General features: G+C 44.4%; 1 protein-coding gene across 11 annotated transcripts in view; it reads right to left on the reverse strand.

The window, feature by feature from the left end:
- The window catches only part of ANK3 (ankyrin 3), a 318758-nt gene that overhangs the window by 58174 nt on the left and 238508 nt on the right, over nucleotides 1-22076 (reverse strand). For 10 of the 11 annotated variants that reach the window (XM_087932241.1, XM_087932252.1, XM_087932247.1 and 7 more), the window contains 4 exons: nucleotides 19666-19738; nucleotides 19448-19510; nucleotides 7811-7934; nucleotides 2338-2440 (listed from right to left, as the gene is read on the reverse strand). In XM_087932241.1, the coding sequence (XP_087788367.1) occupies nucleotides 2338-2440; nucleotides 7811-7934; nucleotides 19448-19510; nucleotides 19666-19738 (363 nt within the window). Of the gene's footprint in view, nucleotides 1-2337; nucleotides 2441-7810; nucleotides 7935-12668; nucleotides 13018-19447; nucleotides 19511-19665; nucleotides 19739-22076 lie in introns of those variants that run through there. The other variant, XM_087932248.1, reaches the window with a different exon arrangement.

Raw genomic sequence — 22076 nt, forward strand, 5'->3', positions numbered from 1 at the left:
TTGCTTCAGTGCAATATTATCCTATAAGGAAATGGATGTCTAACCTAGAACAACTTGTCAATTTTAAAAGGCAAGGTGCAGATACTCAGCACATAGCATGCCTGGCAGGGTTCTCCCCTCCACCTTTCTTGATAAAGCCAAGAGGAGGAAGATTCTTCATTTTTAATGCAGATATTCTGCTATATCTCAGAATGCTTCTTTTTCTGCATTCCGGGGGTGGGGTGGGTATTTTTTTCAGCCAGAGTACTTCATGGACACTTTTCAGGCTACTGGTAGGTCCAGATTTGGCGTTCTGTCAAAAGTGGACAGAAGAGGCAGCTCCATCAGTTAAGTAAAAACAACGAAGTCAACCCGAAGTCCAGGCTAGGTATCTCTGAGACCAATGGAGGACGAAGAACAAGAGCGAAAGGCCTATGTCAGACCAGAGTCTGGCAGGTAGTGGCAGAGCTTACTCTAATGGTGGCCAGAGCTCTTGTGCAATCTCACAGCTAGCTCAGCTCTTAGTCCAGGGGCTTGCAACCTTAAATATTCGAAGAGCCATTTGGACTCGTTTCCCACAGAAAACACCAGGAGCCAATAATTTAACAACCCGTGTGACTGGGTGGTGGGTGGCCAATTCCACGTCACTCACTCCTCCCCTGCCCAGTCACCTCCTGCTCTGGAATATGGAGTGAGTCTCCATCCACCGCCATCACCCTTGCCTTCTCAAGGCCAGGCGAGGAGTGATGGGGAGGGGAGGGGCCAGCCAGTGGTGGGATCAGCCAGCAGGGAGCTGCAGCAGAGAGGGCTGAAAGAGACGCATGTGGCTCCAGAGCTGCAGATTGCAGACTCCTGTCTTAGTCTGATGGAACTCAGGACCACTGGCCTGCTGGACAGTTCCTGAGTCAAGATGACAGCCAGAAGCATACCACTGGATCTCAGTACACGTAACAGTGAGTGGGGCTTCAACTGCATCGTTGTGGCCGCTGTCTTGACTGTCCTGAACTCCTCCTCCCATGGACGCAACACAATCTGCGTAGCAGTGCTACAGCAATCAGAGGTTGCCTATATGCTGATGTCACAGCCCCTATTTTGTGAGAATCTAATGCAGTAGAAATGTGTGTTTAATTTAGCAAAGAAAGGCCAGCATCTTGTTATTTAATTGAAGTCTTCCATGCTGGCTACCAACTGCAGCTATAGCTTATTCAGTGATCTTCCCTCCTGGACTACAGAAAAAAAAACACATTCAAATTCCACAATGTCTCGAACCAAAGGGACACCTCACGATGTAGTTTCAGGGCATAAACAGGAGTCTTATCTTGGCAAACTAAAGGCAACACCACATAAAATGTACAGGTATTCTGCTTAATTAACCCTGCATTTAGTCACCTTGCATCCATTCAGTTTATTTTCTTGTCCTTAAACACTTAATAATAATTTCAAAACTGGTAGGAAAAAAATTAAACTAAGAATCTGAATTCTAAGGATGGGCTACATTGGCTTCGGGCTCTTTCCGAACTTTCATTTCCAGGGGCCCTGCACTCTGAGGTTGTTGGGAGTTGTAGTTCAGCAACGTTGATTGCTTTTAATGAGTTAATTGCATCCTGATGCATTAGCCTAGAATTCAAATTTCATCTTTGATGCATTGTTTGTTGTTGTTGTTTTTCTATTTTAACTCTACACAGCCATGGAGAGTGGCAGTATACAAATATAGTAAATATATAAATAAAAAGTCAGGAAGGCTGACAAACTGAGAACTTTTAAACCTGGAATTTATGAAGAATCATGGACAGTCATGGAAATGGGGTTACCAAGTACTTGACCGGCTGAAATTCCTAGTTAACAGGGCATTTTCAGTTTGGTAGCAATAGCACTTAAGACTTTATAGTGCTTTGCAGCTCTCTCTAAGCGGTTTACAGAGTCTGCCTATTGCCCCCAACAATCTGGGTCCTCATTTTACCCCACCAGGGAAGGAGGGAAGGCTGAGTCAACCTTGAGCCTGATGAGATTCCAACTGCCAAATTGCAGGCAGGCGGCAGGCAGCAGAAGTAGCCTACAGTACTGCACTCTGACCACTGTGCCACCAAGGTCACAATGTATGCCAAAAACGTCAAGCCTCGGCTTTAATTGCTTGGATTAAAGCAGCACATACATTATTGCGATAAGAAAATAAAGAGGAAATGGCTTGTCCATCTTCTCCTCTCCTAATCGGCTCAGCTACAAAGTCCAGGAATCATCCCAGGGTGTGCTGACTGGGAAGGATGGCAGCCTGGCCAGTCCCATCCAGCTGTAGGGCTGCACAAAGGGTGCGTTTAAATCCCTCCTTCCCCCTCCCAGCCAGAGTCACAAGGAACTCACCGTGTCCTTTGGTGGTACCATAAGTTCTTCGATCATCACGCTGTCCCGGGTGTAAGAGCTTCTGTTCAAGGTGTAGGACCTATCCGAACTGAAGGAGCGGAGGCTGGTTGTATTTACAATTTATCAGAGAGTGCGAAGATGAGGATGAGATGAACAAAAGAAAAATTAATTCATGCAACTTCCAGGGAGTAAGCTCAAGTCCCTAAACCACGTGTAACTGATGTGGGGGAGTTTAAAAATACTATGAGTGCAGTTTTGATGAAGATTTTGGGAGTTTCCTCCTGCCCCGCTTGATAAAATGTGAAAAGTTTCATTATTTATTCTAGCAATTTCTATTTTGTCAAAGGAAGCCTTCGGATATTGTACCTCAGCTGAAATTAGGGGCTGTCCTGACAGTTATTTTATCCATTTAAAATCAGAGGGCATCTATTTGAATGGGAAAAAATGCATGTTGAAGTCCAAAAAATACTATATACACATTACCAATCCTGAGTAAGCTCATTCAAAGTATAACCATGATTGATTTCAATGGGCAATGTAATAACCTTGAATTTACGATTTATGCCTTATTCCAAAACTTATACAGGTGCAGAACTTTCTCAAAACTGCCCTTCAATTTCTTTAGCCTAGACTCCACTTATGTGGATATTTCTGTCAGTCGATGTTTTTTTACTTGCCCTTCAGATGATGGCACCGAGGACTGTGGATTATATTGTATTTCGCATGACACCAAAATATTATTATGTGCATCTAACCATGCACAGCTAAGAGTTTGTAAAACAAGGAATGATTTAGAAATATTTTGGTTTAACATAGAAAAAAAAAACCCATTTCCCCATTAATTAAGACAGCTCTATTCTGAAGTTTAACTCATCCATTTTATTGAGAATCTTTCCATGTTGTTTTTAAGAATTTAGTTCTCAGAGAGGCTACCTGGTCTACACTGGCATCCTTCGAAGGGGAAGAGCCCACCTTAAGAACCGACTGCCCTAACCTTAAGACGATCCTCCATCTCTGACGACTGGCTGTGCACTTGAAGCACACTTGGGACTTCCACTTCAAGGGTATCACAACAAGGAAAAGGAGTTGCTCAAAGGAAGCTCATTCCAACCTCAGGCCTTTCAGATTAACCAGCCATCAGAAACCAAGGAGAGATCAAGGGCCATCCTTCCAGAGGCTAACTGGTTCAAATTCCAGGGTTAAGATTAGGAGGCTGCCCTTTATAAGCAGAGAATCTGAAAGTTTAGCTCAGTGGACAGTGGAGTGAAGTAGGAGGCAGAAGGGGGACATCCAAGTCAGTGGTGGGATTCTACCGGTTTGGCCCAGTTTGGCTGAACCGTTCGACCGAACCGGTAGTAAAAAAACAGCTACCGGTACGGCTGAACCAGTATTTCTTTTTTTTTTCTCCCAGCGATCAGCTGTTCCAACAATCAGCTGTTCCAAGATCCTCCTTGCTGCCTTACTGCTTCGCCCAGGAGGCTTCCCTGAGGCCCAGAAGGCAAAAAGGGGCGCGGAAGGGCACTCCATCTTTTGCCTTCCTGGGCCTCAGGGAAGCCTCCTGGGAGCAAAATGCCCCCCCAGGAGGCAAGAAACAACAACAACATGGAGCACAGCAGTGGGGGTGCTGCACACACAAAAAAGAAGCCACGCCCACCCAGTTACATGACCATTCCCACCAAGCCACACCCACAGAACCGGTAGTAAAAGTATTTGCATCCCACCCCTGCTCCAAGTCCACTCTCCTGGTTAAGACTGTCTCTTCGTTGTATATGCAAGGGATTCAATGGGATGAACATGTCAACCTAGCCTCTTCTCCTGAAGTTTGGAGGAAAACCATCAGAATCCACCAAAAGAAAGGCTACGCCCTGAGTTCTGACGTTTTAATCCTGGAAGTTGCATAGAGCAAACGTTAGACGACATGCCACGTTTAAAAAAAAAATGCATACTTTTGCAAGGGAGAAAAAAAGAAAAGGGTCAAATAATATGCATCCAGCAAGCAAAAGGATGTCTAGGGGCTGACTTAAAAAAAAAAAAAAAGTAAGAATGCATAAGTGGCTTAAGAGCATATGACAATGACATGCACTGTGCACTTCTGAGTAAATCTCCCCAAATTTCTACAAAACCCCATCGCTTTTAGAATGTTTATCTGGTGGATTGGTTACCATCTTGAACAAGAAGAAATTCTGGTGGATTATTAAAGCCATCTATCTTATCAAGCCATTAAGCACTATAACCACCACCACCACCACCACACCACCCCCAGGCATTTCACTGCAGTCATGAAAACAGCATTATTTGGATGCAACCGAGTAGCCATGATATGCTAACTCAAAAAAAAAAAGAGAGATGCTAACTCAAAAAAACCACAAGCAAGCAGAAGAATGAGAAATGGCAAAATCAGAAACATTACCAAGCTGCGGCCATGCTTCCTTACCTGACCTTAGGACTAGGTTTAGAAATACACAAGGGAAAAGGGAAAAGAAGAAAAAGGAGGAGAAATAGAAAGCAAAGAATCAGTGGGGGGAAAAAAAGCACAGTGCCAGAGCTGGATGACATAGGCACCGAATTTATTTATTTTTTTTGGGGGGGGGAATTCTTTGGTTTTAATGATTTATTTATTAAAGAAACTATGTAGCTGCCCATCTATTAAAAAGAACTCTGGGTAGCTAGCTACATAAAAACTCCGTTCAAGAAACTTTAGGTAAGAGAAGATGGGAAAACACTCTGCTAGCGATCCTGGAGAACTTCCAATGGGAATCAAGGTCATTTGGCTACACGGACAACTTCCAGCCTACTCTAACCTCCTGTCCTGTTCTTGGTTCCTGTGGGATGACAGGAACAGCTCTCAAACCCAGGCTGGAGAAGTAGTAGCCGGCAGATGCTGCTCAACCGCAAGTCCCCCTGGACTGAGCCTCCATGGCCGGCGGCATGAAGACTTCATGCGTCTACGCAAAGGTCTATTTTTGATGCTGCCAAAATTGGGTTTTGGTGGTTAAGCCTCAGAGGAGGTTAATTGCTCAGAGGTGGTTTAGCTGTGGGAATGATGAACTGATAAGGTCACTACTGAAGAAACCTGGCACAGATCTAGTCGTTTTTGATTTGATCTTCTGGGCAAAACCTTTTCAATGCCAAATAGCATTAACGTGCCTCTTCCTAAACTACATCCCCACCTTCTTTCTAGCCTATCTTGATGGCAGAACCTTTTATGAGAGCCCTGAGATATAACTTACACAGGGGAAGGGCTAAAAGAGAACAGTGTGACCCTATTATTCATGAATGGTGCATTTAAGATATACACCACTTGCCATGAAACTGTTAGGCAGTTCTTAGCACGGTATCCTTATGAGCTGCTCTGAGGGGGTTGCAACAGGTTTTAGGTGGGCTGTGCTTTCCTTGACAGTCCCAATACATTATTTTTATGCTCCTCCTGGGTCACCTGCATCCCAAGGCCATGAGCAAAGGCAGCTCTAGACTTTTCTGGAGAAACCTGGCCCTGATCTTGTGAGGTTTCCAGTCAAGAGGTTTTCCAAACTCTCTGTGCAAGGTCCCAACACTTCTGCTAAGGTTGCCTGAGTGCTGATAGAAGAGATACAAGAAATTCATGCAATACTTATATTCTACCAAAGTGCGTTTCAGCCAGCATACTTGTAAAGCCAATTTAAAATGCTAATTAACAGGAACAAGATTTAAAAGGCTTTAGTGTAGCAGGTCTGCAACTCTGAAATAAAAGTGGACTATTGGAAGTCCACTTTAGCGGTTAGGCCATTAAGAAAACCCTCAAGGTTCATCTATTTTCTGTAATCTTAGTGACATCGTGATATTTGCTATCGGTTTAAATGGCTCTGACCACAATTTGCATTTGTTGCTTAGTGTTTCTATAAAGAATTGTTTTACTTCTGTTGTGCTCATCTTAGCTGAACCAGTTAAAATTTGAGATTCTACCAAAAAAACAATAAAGTCAGCTAAGCAACTTTGATCCTAAGGGAGGGAGGATAGGAAAGTGACAGATTAACATTCCATAAATATCTTTGAGATGTGTGCATATATTCATTCCTTCTTTTCTTCCAGTAAGTGCTATTCACTCGCTCAATACTGAGATATTCTTTGTTAAACAACTAAAGCCACAGTTTACATTTTGAGAGCCCGAATAATAACGCCACCAGTGGAATGTTATGCTATTTGGATAAGAAATCTGGGAAGACTGTAACATCCAAAAGACTTCTATTTATCTGGCAGAGTTGTGCAATGCTGAACTCACATATGACGGAGTAAATCAACGTTTCTCAAACTCAGAAACTTTCAGGTCGGTGGACTTCAAGTCCCAGAATTCCCCAGCCAGTGCACACATCTTGCAAGTTGGAAAGCTTGAGAAACGCCGGAGTAAATGATTTCCATAGTGCAAAAGGTTTCTCATGTAGGAAGAATCTAAAGGGTTAAGCGGGGTCACATGGTCCTAGACCAAGGCAGACCCAGAAACAACTCCCCAAATTCACTCCCATCCGCACTGTGCCTTGGGGGAGATGCCACTCAGCTGTCTGACAATGAAAGGACCTTCTACAAGCAATCATTAAGCTATAGGAAAATGTCCTGGGGCTGAGCTCAGGAGGTTTAATTATTAGCCTCACAACAATCCCACTGCCTGTAAACTGACTCCTCTCCCCCACCCCCCCGCACTCCCCGGGAGAAAATCATCTCCAAAATGATGGCTTTATATGTTTCAAGGCTCGCAAATTGGAAGATGCCCTCGCTCAAATGAGCTTTGGGCTTTATCCGGCCATGGCAAAGAGGGCAGCCCGTGACCCATTTTCCTCCCTGCGCATTCCTCTCGAAACAAAAGCTGGCAAAGGGCTCTGGCAGCGAGGCAGCAACTGGCAAACAAATTGACAGAGTGACCGTGATCCACGGGAATGATAACGCATTCTTTTGAGGGGGGGGGGAAAAAGGAAGCCGTTAACCATCAAATGACCTCAGAGGCATCTGACCAACCAGTTTTTCTGTGGACCTGTCGAAATGGTGGCTCAGCTATGGGAGTCACACACAAAGCTCTCCTCTGTTTCCAAAGGAAACCTCTGATAGATCTGGGGTGTGAGCAGGTACCAAGGAGAAGTGGGGATTCATTCACCTGAATCAATGAATGAGCCTATTGAATGTGGTGGAAGGGAAACGATGGAGTCTAGAGGTGCTCTTTTGCCACAGCAGAACTCTTATGGAAGGCAAGGCAGAGATGAACGCAAATAATGAAGGCAGAGGTCTCCAAACTCGGCAACTTTTAAGACTTGCGGACTTCAACTCCCAGTTTTTTGGGAGTTGAAGTCCGCAAGTCTTAAAGTTGCCAAGTTTGGGGACCTCTGCATGAAGGCATCACTGAAAGGCTGGCAGCAACCAGGCAGTGGCTTTATGGGACTTGAATGGACTTCTGCAGAAAGAGAAGGTTTCCTGGAAGAAGATGCTTACGAGGAGAGCATGCTCGTACCTGGCAGACCGGGCTCCCAGGCTGAAGCCCACGTAGCCTTCGGCAGGCAGAGAATCATCCCCTAATTCTTTGAGATCCTGAGGTCCGAGATACTTGTCCGTATCACCTGTCATTGCATCTTCACCTGCCGGCAGAAAAAAGCGAGGGGAATTCAGGAACATATCCAAAACAGTGGGATGCCCACCACCTTTTAACAATCTTGCTAGGAAATAAAAGTCACACACAACCACACACAACCACACACACACACACACAGAGTTTGGCCTGCTGAAGGGTGATAAACCTCAACCATTATCTGTTTCTTCCTTGTTAAAAAAAAGAGAGAAATCCTCCCTCAGGGGTTCATACATACTGAAGCCACAACAGGAGCCCTTCTCTGTATACATGCCAAAGCAGAGGGCATTGTGCATCTCATGGATGAGATTGACCCCAATGTTATCTCATGGATTAATCACCATCTTCAACAACAGCCTTTTTTTTTTTTTAAAGAAAGACAAACAGGTGATATCCAGAACATCTAATCAAGGCAAAGGGATCCCTGGATCACATTTCATCTGAACTCGCAACAGGGAGACAGCTGGGAAGCTGCTTTCTGACAGCCTCAGAAGCAGTGGAGGTATACTACTGGTTCGGCCTGGTTCAGCCAAACTGGTAGTAAAAAAAAACAAAACCTACCAGTACAGCTGAACCGGTTCCTCCCACAATCAGCTGAGAGGATCAAAGAAGCGACAAGTGCATGGGTGGGTGGGAGGTCTCTCCCGCATCTTTTGGTTTCTTCATCCTCTCAGCTGATTGGTGTGTTGAGTAGCGTCCCTTTCTTCTTAAAAACCCCACCACCACCGTAAATCAGTTCATTGTTTGATTTTGCTTTGGAGGGTTTAGGGGAACCCGCTACAGAAATGCCCCACCCTAACCCCAAAGGGCCTAAAATGAGCCTTCCCACTTGGGTATTCCAGCATTAGTGGCAACCGCTACCGGTTCGGTGGGTGATTGGCATGCGTGCGCGCATTTTAGGGGCGCGCCTCCGTGCGCAATCACCCACCGAACCGGTAGCGACCAAGGTAGGATCCCACTACTGCTCAGAAGGTGATCTGCTGTGGCTTCTTGGCCTTCAGATGCTCAGCCCAAATCCGAGGTACTTCAAAACCAACCCTTTCCTTTCATCCCTCCTCTCCCTGGCCTATAATCCGTGCCCTGAAGGGTAAGCTTAGAAATATTAATTACCTGAGAATAATCTCCCTCTTAGGCCGGTCCCTCCCCACAAGTAGAGACTGATCTCGATTCAGGGGAGCTGAGCAACCAGCTTTGGTTTCCCCCCCCCCCCAGTGTGATCACTTTTCAATGAAGTGAACATCCCCTAGGACAGCCACAAGTCTGTTTTGCCCATACAGTAGCCCAGCATTATGGGGGCTCAAAAACCAGCAAGCTTCTCCCTCTTCAAAATTTGGCTTTTCACAGGAAACCCCTTCTGCGTCCCTCTCTCCTAGCCTGCTCGCTACCTCCCTCCCCTCCCCTGTCTACACTGCTTTTAACTCACACCGGAAGTCCAATTTGGTGCCCACCACAGAAATGGTTGGGGAGTTTTTCTTTCCTGATTCAGATTCTGGGTGTAACTTTATGTAGAGATTTGCGGTGGGCCATCTGCTCTGCTCTGTAATCTTACTTAATCACTCCAAGTTTCCTTAGTCCACCCTCTCCTCATTTTGCTGAACCGTAACTCTCTATTATTTTCCAGGAGCTCCTTCTGGGGTCATTTTAGAGCAGAGGTCTCCAACCTTGGCAACTTTTAAGACTCGTGGACTTCAACTCCCAGAATTCTTCTGGGTGAGGAATTCTGGGAGTTGAAGTCCACAAGTCTTAAAGTTGCCAAGGTTGGAGACTCCAGTTTTAGAGAAAGGGAGAGGGGTGACCAAAAGGAACAACCTAGAATTCCAAGTGGCTTCAGGCTGAACTGGGGAGAATGGGAGATGTCTCCATATTTTTATTCAGCCACAGAGAATCCACAGTGAGGTAAAGATATGATGAAGAACATCAAAGAAGTCCCTTGTCTTTCTGGGGAACAAGGCAAAAGGAGGTGGATGTCTGTAAGTCAGTCCCAAAATGGGAAGTCCAGCTTGGTCCAAGAAAGGCAGGGCAGACCAAAGCTGGATTCACATTCAGAGCTTAAGCTGTTTTATTTGAGGTACAGACACCTCTGAGTGACACAGATCAAGAAGAACCAGATTTTAGCAAAGACCTGGGTCTCCAACCAGAAAAGAAAAACAACAACAATGTGTATATATATAAGGTCCCTCATGCTATGGACAGACAGGGAAGAAACCTGGCTTGTTTTAGGGAGAAGAAACTCTCCACTTGGTTCCCCTTCCATTTACAACCCTGCCTGCCAGAGACAGGGAAGAGACCAGATCCGTCTATGGGGCTGAAGATGACATTTTTGCAACCTGGTTTGTGGAAGTGAAATTCACAGCAACTTGGGAGGTGCACAGTGAGAAAAATAAAATGCCACCTCACTTTTCCTTGATTTCCACGTGAGGAGGACAGAACGAACACAAATTCTTCCTTGTAAATGTGGCTTAGATACAGATACCACTCTCATCCTACACTTCAACTACTAGGAGTTTGCTTTTTGAAAACAAAATATGGAAGCTATCGTACTTGAGTTTACTTTAAGGCATTTGCCCTTCCCTCATTATTATAATCCAGATAAAGACCAGTTTATAAACCGTGTTCTAAAACCATGTAAGTAAATTATCCCATTTAAGCAGCCACCCATGTAAAGTAGCAATGGGCTTTAATCTCTCTCCTAGGGCTGTTTGTGGCCTGAAATCAGAGGTCTCCAAACGTGGCAACTTTAAGACCCGTGGAGTTCAATTCCCAGAATTCTGGGAGTTGAAGTCCAAAAGACTTCTTTTTTAATTTTTTTTATTAAATATAACACATAAAAAACATTGAACATGGTGGAGTTGTTTTGACATAACTTTTTGTCATCGTTCTAGTGAAATATAGAATATAAATCTTATATACATTTATACACACACACATTTATTCATCCTTACTTATATCTTCCAACATTCTTGGTATTATTTAGTCTCATGATGTCCTCTTAACAGCTCTTTTCATTCTTAACCCCTTCCTTTCTGTCCCCACCAATAGTAAAATCTATTCCAAATTATATAATATTCCGATTCATCCTTATTTTTCATCTCTAGCGTTAAGCCTATCCATTTCAGCATGCGTCAGAATTTTATTTATTACTTCATCTTCACTAGGAATTTTCTTTCTCTTTCTTCTGGGCAAATACCATTCTTGCCACAGCAATGACGTGCATTATCAAATATAATTCTTCCTTATTATATATTTTTACAATTCCCAGTAATAAATATTCTGGTCTATGGTCTATTTTTAATCCCATCTTTTTTTTCCAGCCATTTCCCAATCCTGTGCCAAAACTCTGGAATAGGAATAGGAATAGGAATAGAATAGAATTCTTTTATTGGCCAAGTGTCGATTGGACACAAAAGGAATTTGTCTTGGTGCAAATGCTCTCAGTGTACATAAAAGAAAAGATACATTTGTCAAGAATCATCAGGTACAACATTTAATGATAGTCATAGGGTACAATAAGCAATCAAATCAGATAGAGAGAGAGAGAGAGATTAGATAGATAGATAGATAGATAGATAGATAGATAGATAGATAGATAGATAGATAGATAGATAGATAGATAGGAAGGAAGGAAGGAAGGAAGGAAGGAAGGAAGGAAGGAAGGAAAGAAAGAAAGAAAGAAAGAAAGAAAGAAAGAAAGAAAGAAAGAAAGAAAGAAAGAATTCTTTTATTGGCCAAGTGTGATTGGACACACAAGGAATTTGTCTTGGTGCAAATGCTCTCAGTGTACATAAAAGATACATTCATCAAGAGTCAAGAATCATCAGGTGCAACACTTAATGAGTCACAGGGTACAATAAGCAAACAAATCATACTAGGAAACAGTCAATATAGATCTTAAGGATACAAGCGACAAAGTTACAGTCCTACAGTCACAAGTGGGAGGGGATAAGGAGTGATGAGAAGGTTAATAGTAGTGCAGACTTTGTAAATAGTTGGACAGTGTTGAGGGAATTATTTGTTTAGTAGAGGGAGGGCATTTGGGGAAAAAAACTGTCCTTGTGTCTGGTTGTTCTGGTGCGCAGGGCTCTATAGAGTCGTTTTGAGGGTAGGAGTTGAAACAGCTTATGTCCGAGTTGTTGAAGGGTCTGTAAGTCCACAAGTCTTCAAGTTGCCCAGTTTTGGGGACCCCTGCCTTAGCCGTGAGGCTGCGGTGAACCAGAAGGCAAGCAGAGGCGCCAGGGGGTCGACTCCCCCCCCCCTTCCTTAATCTCTCTCCCCTTTGTGCCACCCTCAAGGCCACATTCCATCAGCAACAAAGATAGCCTGAAATGAACGCCCCTAATAAAATGTTCCCCCCTCCACTTAAATCGAAGAGCTCAAACTATCCTTCCTGGGGGAGGGGGCGGGGGGGGGGGTTGGATCCGCCTGAGGTTACTTAAACGCCCGTGAGGCACAAGTCGGAGTTGCCCTCGGAGGCTTCCCAACGGGGCCGAACGAAGCCCGCTCCTCCTCCTCCTCCTCCTCGGCTGCGGCTCTGGGGATTTTAGGCTAACCACCCACGCAAGGGGGGCGTTTGAACGACATGACCGGAGTCCCGCTTTTAACTCTCCAGGCCAGGCTAAAAATACCTCCCTCCCCCGCCGGCAACAATGTAAAAGGATCCCCTTTCTCCCCCTTGAAGCGGGTCCCCTCGGAGAGCTCCCCGTTCCTCCGTCTCCCCCGAGGGGAGCCACGCGGCGGGGTCTCTTACTGCCTCGGAAAGCCATCTCCGCCCGCCTCGTCCTCAGCCTCCGGGTCTTCTCCGCCCGCGGCCGGCCCCACGACTTCCAAGCGCCGCTTCTGCTGCTGCTGCTGCTGCGGTGGATCCTCAGCCGCCAAAGCAGCATCGGCTCTGGGGAGGCAACGCTCCTCGCTTTCCGGCCGCCCCGAGCTGCGTCCGCACTTGCGCTGGGGACCCGGGCGCCGCCGCCACCCTCCTCTTCCCGGCCTCCCCCGGCGGGCTGCTCCCCGAAGCCGCCCTAAGCGGAGAGCAGCTGCCGGAGCGACGGGGCCACCGAACCAGCCCGCCCGCCTCCTCCTCCTCCTCCTCCCGGCATTCTTCCGACCCGGACGGGCGGAAAGGACCAGGCAGCGCAGCGGCACCCCGGGGGCGGGCAGGCGGGCAAACCAGTGATTTGTATGGAAATGATGCGGGCACCGCTCGGGTGTCGGGGCGGCTTCGCCCTCCCCTTCGCCTGTAACTTGAAACTCACTCCTGGGCTAAGCCTGCAGGGCCTGGCTGGGACAGGCGGGAATCCAACAAAAAGGCGCCTCAGCCCTCTCGGGAGCCTGAGGGGGCGGGAAAGCGGCGGGGGCGAACAGCTGGGGGAAAGCGGGTGCCTGGAATGGGGTTTGCCCGGGTCGGAGGATTCCCACAGATCCCTTTAGGTGGGGACAGTGTGGCTGGTGCATTAGTAACCCTTAAGCAGCACTTAGGGCTCCAGGCCCCAAAGGAGGCACCACAAAGGTTGAGGATATGGCTTCCTTTGTGTAGTTACCTCCAAAGGAGGTGTCAGTGCTGAGGGGGGCACCAGTGGGCCCCGATCCGCCCCTGGGTGGGGAAGGAAAGGCTTCTGGGATCGGCTCTTGTCTCCTGGAAGTCGGGCCTCCTCCCTGGGCCAAGAGATTACAAACGGCTTTGGCTAATCATTAAGCACAGCTGGCAATTCTCCCCTGGCAGGCAAGCAAGGAAAGTGAGAGGGCGGAGGCACCTGGGACTGAAAACGCCAGGTGTGGTCAAAAGGGGAGCGGGAGAAAGTGTGGAGTAGCTTGGGGGGGTACACCCAAAACTTGCCAACTTTAAGACTTTGTGGACCTCAGCTCCCAGAAGTCCACAAGGCTTTCTTTTCTTAATTTTTACTAAACATAACACATAAAAAAACATTGAACATGGTGGAGTTGTTTTGGTATAGCTTTTTGTCATCATTCTAGTAAAATATAGTAGAATATAAATCTTATATACATTCATACAGACAGACAGACAGACATATAAAAAACTAAGTTTTCGCAGGTACTTACATATATATATATATATATATATATATATATATACACACACACACACACACACACACACACACATACATACACACACACATACACACACACACACACACATATAGGTATGTATGTATGTATGTATGTATGGCATTCAGCTTTGTTCAGGTATTTTCCCACGTGATTGTAGTTGTGCTTTTAAAGTTGTAGTGACATTTCAGCAGAATCTCATCTGCCATCATCAGGCTTCTGGCAGATAAGATTCTGCTGAAACGTCGCTACAACTTTAAAAGCACAGCTACTATGACGTGGGAAAATACCCAAACAAAACTGAATGCCATACATGTAAGTACCCGCGAAAACTTAAGAAAACATATATATATGTATATGTATGTATGTATGGTATTCAGCTTTGTTTGGGTATTTTCCCACGTCATTGTAGTTGTGCTTTTAAAGTTGTAGCAATGTTTTGGCAGAATCTCATCTGCCATCATCAGGCTTCTGTATAGTGTTCATCATACAGAAGCCTGATGATGGCAGATGAGATTCTGCCGAAACATTGCTACAACTTTAAAAGCACAACTACAAAGCCAAATGCCATACATGTAAGTACCCGCGAAAACTTTAGATAGATAGATAGATAGATAGATAGATAGATAGATAGATAGATAGATAGACAGACAGACAGACAGACAGACAGACATACACACATACATATACATATATATATATATACACATACACACACAATATATATATATTATATATATTTTATATATATATATTATATATATATTATATATACACACACACACATATATACACACACACACATATATATATTATATATATATTATACACACACACATATATATACACACATAATATATATATACACACACACATATATACATTTGCTCATCCTTAGTCTTAAAGTTGCCAAGTTTAGAGACCTCTGGCTTAGAGCCTTTGACACTATTCTAGCTTTCCACCTCTGGTCCAGCGCTCTCAAAGTCCAGTTTATTTAAAAGGTCTTTCTTCCTTTTCTCGTTGGCTGGATGAATGAAAAAAAATGGACTGATTGCCAAGGACACCCTCCTTCTAGCTTCACCCTTCCATCTTTCCTAAAGCCTACAGTATTTTGGGTCTTTTGAGATGCAAACGGGGTCAGAGTTTTCCTTACAAAAAGGGATTGGTACTTGGTTTGGCTCCTGTGGCAAATGCACACAGAAAACATGGTGGACTTGGCTTTCCCAAAGTATGCTGAAGAGCAGGATTAGAATTTTCCTTGCAAAAACAAAAAGATAAAACAACAACTGCATGTTATAGGTTTTCAGTTTTGCAAAATCTGTGAAGCCACTGAACGTCTGCCATCCCCATGGAGATACTGGGGGGAGCAGAGGTTTTCTCCATAGCTAATACCCACTTGATCTTGACAGATCTCAGGTAATCCAGCCAGGTTGGAACTGACTAGGAATTGGAGGAGGAGCCACTGGGAAGTTGAAGCCTTGTTGACTTAGACTGGGAAACTCTAAGAAAAGGACAGTACGAAGCCAGTTCTCTCTGATTTCTCTAAACCCTAACTGGATCTTTCTAATAATGCAGCCTTTGCCACTGTAACTGGGTTATTTATTGAAATTCATCAATATGAGAAAACGTAGTGGACGCTTAGTGGATTTAACAGGAAACTAGACTAGTGATAATATTATGTCCTTCTTGCAACAATGTATATCTCTAACTTTACTTTAAAAAAAAACCCTTGGGTCTTAGTGCTTTGCCTTTCACATAATGAGACCCCCGTGGGACTATTTTGCATACTATCTCTTCTGTTCCCAGCATGGAGCAGCAATTTAAGGAAAAAGAAGCTAAGCAAGATTGGACTTGGTTCATGCTTAAATGGAAGCCAACCAGGAAATCCCAGGACTATACTCTCTCTACATTGGACCATAGACTCTGAGAAACACTCTAGAAGACACCCACAGCCAATCCCTTCCATTCTGCTATGAAAGCTCCCCAAATGTGTCCATGAGGTCACCAGAAGCTGCCCTTTACTTAAAGGAGTCTTGACTTTTACCCCCGCTTTCAGCAGGCACTAAAGATGGATACTCCAAAATCATGTAGAATGATCTGAGCAAAAATGAAAAGCTCCCTGCTGTAAAAAACTATCATGTAATCTGCAACTCTTACACTGCAAAAACATATGGACTACACAACTCAATTAGGGCAAAGCAATAAACGCAATCTACATAGACTTCTGTAAAGCCCTTGATTCAGTGGTACACGATAAACTACTACTAAATCTAAAATCTTATGTTATCTCTGGACACTGGACAGAGAAACATTCCTGTCAAACAGACAACAAATGGTCAAAATTGGGAGCGTCCTATCAAATTATGTACCTGTCAACAGTAGTGTCCCCCAAGGCAGTGTTTTAGGACCAACTCTCTTCATACTCTACATAAATGACCTCTGATCATATTAAGAGCAACTGCGTTCTCTTCGCTGATGATGTAAAGCTATTCAACACCACAGACAATACTACTACCTCCAAAAAGACCTTGACTATGTATCAGAATGGTCAAACAAATGGCAACTTCAAATCTCAACAAATAAATGCTCAGTCTTACATATTGGCAGAAAAAATCAGAAAATAAAATACAAGCTAAATAGTCAAGACCTTGTTGAGGATCCAAACTTTGTCAAGGACCTTGGTGTACTTATCTCAAATGACCTAAGTGCTAGAGCCCACTGTAACTACATAGCCAAAAAGAATTGTTAATCTAATCCTATGTAGCTTCTTCTCTGGTAATATCACACTACTAACTAGAGCATACAAAACATTTGCTAGACCTATACGTGAATACAGCTCATCAGTCTGGAACCCATATCATGTATCTGATATTAACACAATTGAAAAAGTCCAGAAATATTTCACAAGAAGAGTTCTCCGCTCCTCTACTCATTGCAGAATACCTTATGCCACCAGACTTGAAACTCTAGACCTAGAAAACCTACAACTACGCCGCTTCTGGTCCGATCTAAATATAGTATGTAAAACCATACATTGCAATGTCCTACCTGCAAATGAATACTTCAGCTTCAATCATAACAATACAAGAGCACACAATAGATACAAACTCAAGGTTAACCGCACCAAACTTGACTGCAGGAAATACGACTTCAGCAACAGAGTGGTCAATGTCTGGAATACTCTACCAGACTCTGGTTTCTTCCCCAAACCCCAAAATTTTCAACATTAGACTGTCTACTATTGACCTCACCCCTTTCCTAAGAGGTCTGTAGGGTGCGTGCATAAGCGCACCAATCGTGCCTACTGTCCCTGTCCTGTTGTTTTTATTTTTTCTTATAAGTATCTATCTCATGTATTCAAAACTATATTTATTCTTATACCTGTATCTTGTAAGCGATTGACAAATCAAATAAATACTAAAAAAAAATACTAACAGAAATAACTGACACTGTTTTTCCTCATTGTGTTGTGGAATTCTTGCTCTGCAAGAGATCTTGCTCACCAATTAGTCTACTTTCTCTGTGGTTCTAAGGCAAACATTTATAAAGACACAGCCAAGTATTATTATGTATTATAGACGTGGCACCTAGTAAGTATTGTTTTGTTCTTCATATTCTCTCAGGATTGGGAACTCAGGGTTTCTCTTCCTGTTGCTGGGAGGCCTTTAATACATTTGTTTGCAAATATACAGGCTGAACAGGTTTTGCACAGGGCAGAAGTAAGAACCAAGGTTGGGCTGGCCGCCAAATAATATTTCCTTGTCATTCCAAAATCCAAAATGCATTTCGTTATTCATCAAAATATACACTTATCTCTTTAAAACTCAACTCAACTTTACAACTCAACTCTCTGTCCTATCAATGTTGGCTCAATCACCTTACATTAATTAGTGGCTTAAGATGGCTTGCAATGTGACAACCAAGAAATCAATTAATAAATCACCTGCAATGGACAGCTATAGAGAAGATGCTTTTGTTCTTAATGAAATTTAACCAACACCAACTTCAGACCTCAAAAACAAGAACAACTATGTAAGTCACTTTCTGCTTTAGGTTCTCTGTCTCAACTATTTTAAACCAATATCTCAGAATATGCAGTAAAGTTAAAAATAGCCCATATTTGTCCATCCATCCATCCATCCATCCATCTTTCATGAACCCTAGGATGAAAGGTTTGTGCTACTTTTCCTCCATAGAGACAGTCTGCTTAAAATATACACCTCGCATATTTATAGGTCTGATTAATACAATAATATAGAAACTCTTAATTTTACAAAAAAGCAACAACCCCATAAGAGAATGTCCCAATAAGATTAATGGCAATTTGATTAAAAGAGTAAAGAAAGGGAGCTGAACCAGGTCAGAAGGTTATATCGAATAACTGCAGTCATTAAGGCAGGTAAGAGGTCATGAAGGCACTTAGTGGCTAAAGAGAATTGACGATGTTAGTGAAAGAGGAGTTTGCTGCATATACACAAGTGTGTATGGCTAGTACTTTTCACCCCCCCCAAAAAACCCTACAATGTCACTCCAGTTGTTTCGGGGTTTTAGCCACTAAGATAAAAACAGTAAATTGCTTGAAACAAATTGTACCACTTCGTTGGCAGACCACACCCTTTGGGTGCAAAGTTTCTGTTGACATCTTAATAAGGAATTTCCCATAGTAAAAGATGCACTGGATTCTTGGACAATCCAAGAGAATGTGACAGAGTTGGACCAGGGTTAAAATTCTTGCTGAGTTAAGCACGTTCCATCTACTCTATGCTTAAGAACCTGCAGGTGTTGAACGGTGGGAAAAAGTCACTTGTACTCTTTGCTATTGACAGAATGAGGAATGTCATTGAATGGGACTCTTTTCTTCATAACTACACACAAACACAGCAAGTACTATTGTTCTTTACACGCTTCTCTAAAATATGAAGTAATTGCAAAACTGGGACCAGCCAGTCATCTCCCAAAACAGATCATTATTGTAGGATTTATTATTCTACTCCTATATTATGGTAGGAGGCAATTAGCACCTCAGTCTGAAGATGCATCCCCAAACACTCAGATACAGCCCAGACCTCTCTGTTTTCTGTTCATACAGGTACACTAATGCTGGTTGGAACTTCAGCTCTGAATAAACCTGTGCAATGGAAGGGGGAAAAACAGCTCCACTGTCTGGGGCCACCCACAAATGGAGGACAACCATGCTAGATTCTTGCATGCCCAAGAAGAAGCTCCTTCTTGTAAAACTTCATCCTCCAACAGGCAGAGGGAGGGATAGGCTTAACCAAGGTCAAGGCAGGTCCAACTGCCTGGGCAAAGGGAAAGGGGCAAATCAGCCCTGTTGGTTTTGCACTGGAAGTACACACTGTAGTGTATATGCAGCTTTGATAGGCGGCTTGTTAGGAGAAAAAAAGTGGAAACTCTGAAGGGCAGAGTCCACTGCAACTCGGAGAGAAAAGGCGCCAGAAATACCTTCTTCGGCGTCTGAAATATATTCACCTTCACTGAGAATTTCAGGGACATTCACTTTACATGCTGTACAATTCAAGTGAATAAAATGTTAGGCTCATTTTACAAATCCAAGGAAACAATTTATCATAGCAATTGTAATAGAAAACCCCACGGAAAGGGGGTCTTCTTAATAACAGTATCTTTCATGCACAACTAACACCGTCTTCTCTTCCACATACCTTCATCATCCGACATGTCCAAAACTTCATTCATGGTTTCTGGAACATTCATTTTATGTTTTTCTGTGACCGTCTGTTCAAAAGGAAAGAAGAAGCAATTTAAAATTATCAGTAACGTTCTCCGGAAACTCTTGTATTCATAATCTACATGAAATAAAGTGAGTTTCCCCCTGATCCCTTGCAGTATTTCATGTGCCTATTTTACCATCAGAATTTCTAGCATGTATATACTATTGAAAGAGCGATGTCTACACTGGCTTGGGCATGTCGTGAGGATGGCTGATGGGCGGATTCCGAAAGGCCTCCTGTATGGAGAATTAGTGCAGGGAAGGCGCCCAAGAGGGAGACCACAGCTGCGATATAAGGAGCTCTGCAAGGGGGATCTAAAGGCCTTGGGAATGGACATCAACAGCTGGGAAACCTTGACCTCTGATCGTTCAGCTTGGAGGCTAAAGACCTGGCCTGGCCTTCTCCAATTCGAAGAAGAGACACTCATTCGGCAGGCTGAGGCAAAGAGACAGTACTAGAACCAGCGAAATCCGGGGGCTGGACAGGAGACAGGCTGTATCTGTCCTCAGTGTGGAAGGGATTCCCCCTCTAGAATTGGCCTTTTTAGCCACACTAGATGCTGTTTTAGGACCTCTTTTCAGAGCATGATACCATAGTCTCTTGAGACGGAAGGATGCCATTCAGTTTTATCGTTACAGCGAATACTCAAAGGGATGCCAATGTCACTGTGTGGACCAATCCTCTCCAGGTGGGTCGGACTACAGCCCCCATCATCCCCCCCCACTGTCTGAATATGATGCGAACTGTACTCCTACCCATTGGGGTGTTTCCAACATGGCTGCCTCCAGGCAAGTCTACGGTAGTTACTTCCTTGCTTTCCTCAGAAAGTTTTATCCCCCCCCTTCCCCCCATATGCACACCATCTACCCCACAGCCCTGGGATTTCCTAATAAGGAAGGTCTGGGGTGGAGTTCAAGACCCCACCCCCTTTAGCCACAAAAGAACCCCAGGGATCTTGAGCTGGTCGGTTCCACCTAGCCCAGGGGTGTCAAGCTCAATTTCATTTAGGGGCACATCAGGGTTATTTTTGACCCGGGGGGGAGCATGGCCGGCTCAATGTCACTCATGTTGGGGGCGTTTGGCGGCCTGAGCACTCTGCCAGTGAAAATGGACTCCTGAACTCCCCTTTGGGTTGTGACGACTTCCTACAATCCTCTGACAATGAAAACTGAGGCCCTCCCAAGCTGGCAGAGGCACCGCCAGTCCTGCGAGCCAAATCTAAGCATCCCCACAGGCTGGATCCAACCCCCAGGCCTTGAGTTTGACACCCCTGATCTAGCCTATGGGTGTGTGTGTGTGGAAATGAGAGGATTCTTATGTACTGCATCTTGAGTTTTCCCACCCTAAAAGATAGGAGGAGGGATATCAATCTAATAAACAATGAATATTTAATTATTTGTTTCACGGGTGCTGAAACTAATTTGAGACAAAAAGGAGAATATTGATCTGCCAATCAGTAACAACAACAAAAATGTTGGAATGAATGTCATTGCAACGTTAGGAGAACACAGCCTTCCCAATACAACATGGCCGGCTGCTCCTTGTTGTTTCAGCAGTTATTGTGCTCACTGCTCCATTTCATCGGCTTCTCTTCGTCTTGATCCATTTTACAGAACTTGCTGCTTTGCTTTCCATTAGTTCCTTTTTATTTTAAACCTGCCTCTGTAAAATTATTTGCATGCTGCAAAGGCAACTCTGTGAGCCTAGAATTACATTGGGAACTTCTGGAATGGGGGAAAATAATAGAGGAGGGAGCGAGCTGAGGTGGGTCTACTTGAGCTTCCCTCGGTTGAATTTTCATCTGCCTTCAGCGCTCCCTTCCCTGCTTCTGAGTCTGAGCTCTCAGCTCAGATAGACGCCGTTCAGGCGATGAAGACAAAAGGTCTCCATGGGAACTTCTGCAGCCTGAAGCGCACCGGCTAACCAGCTCTTCTTATTTAACCAGGAGGGGAGGTCAGTCGCTTGAGCTGGACTGCAGGAAAGGTGGCACAGAACATTTTCCAGGTCTCCAAAACTGGCTCCTTTTTTCTGGCTGGAGAGGATTCTGTAACGGAAACCGGCTACCCTGGATCATTCTGAGGATCAGCCACCCAGCTCTGGTCTAAGGCAGCAGGGGGATCCTACCTGCTCCACTACCAGTTCAGTGATCCCGCACACACAGGCGCACCTAACGCGGGCGCATGTAGCTTCCCACACACCAGCTGAGGCCTGCAGTGCCAATCAGTTGAGAGGATAAGAAAAGCGCAGAGGGCCGATCCCGCGCTTTTCTTGCTCCTCTCAGCTGACCGTTGGAGGCCGAACCGGGAGCATACCACCCCTGGTCTAAGGTGGATAGACTGCTT

Source organism: Pseudonaja textilis, chromosome 4, assembly GCF_049901715.1.
Source record: "Pseudonaja textilis isolate UNSWEBS1 chromosome 4, rPseTex1.2, whole genome shotgun sequence".
Classification (NCBI taxonomy): domain Eukaryota; kingdom Metazoa; phylum Chordata; class Lepidosauria; order Squamata; family Elapidae; genus Pseudonaja; species Pseudonaja textilis.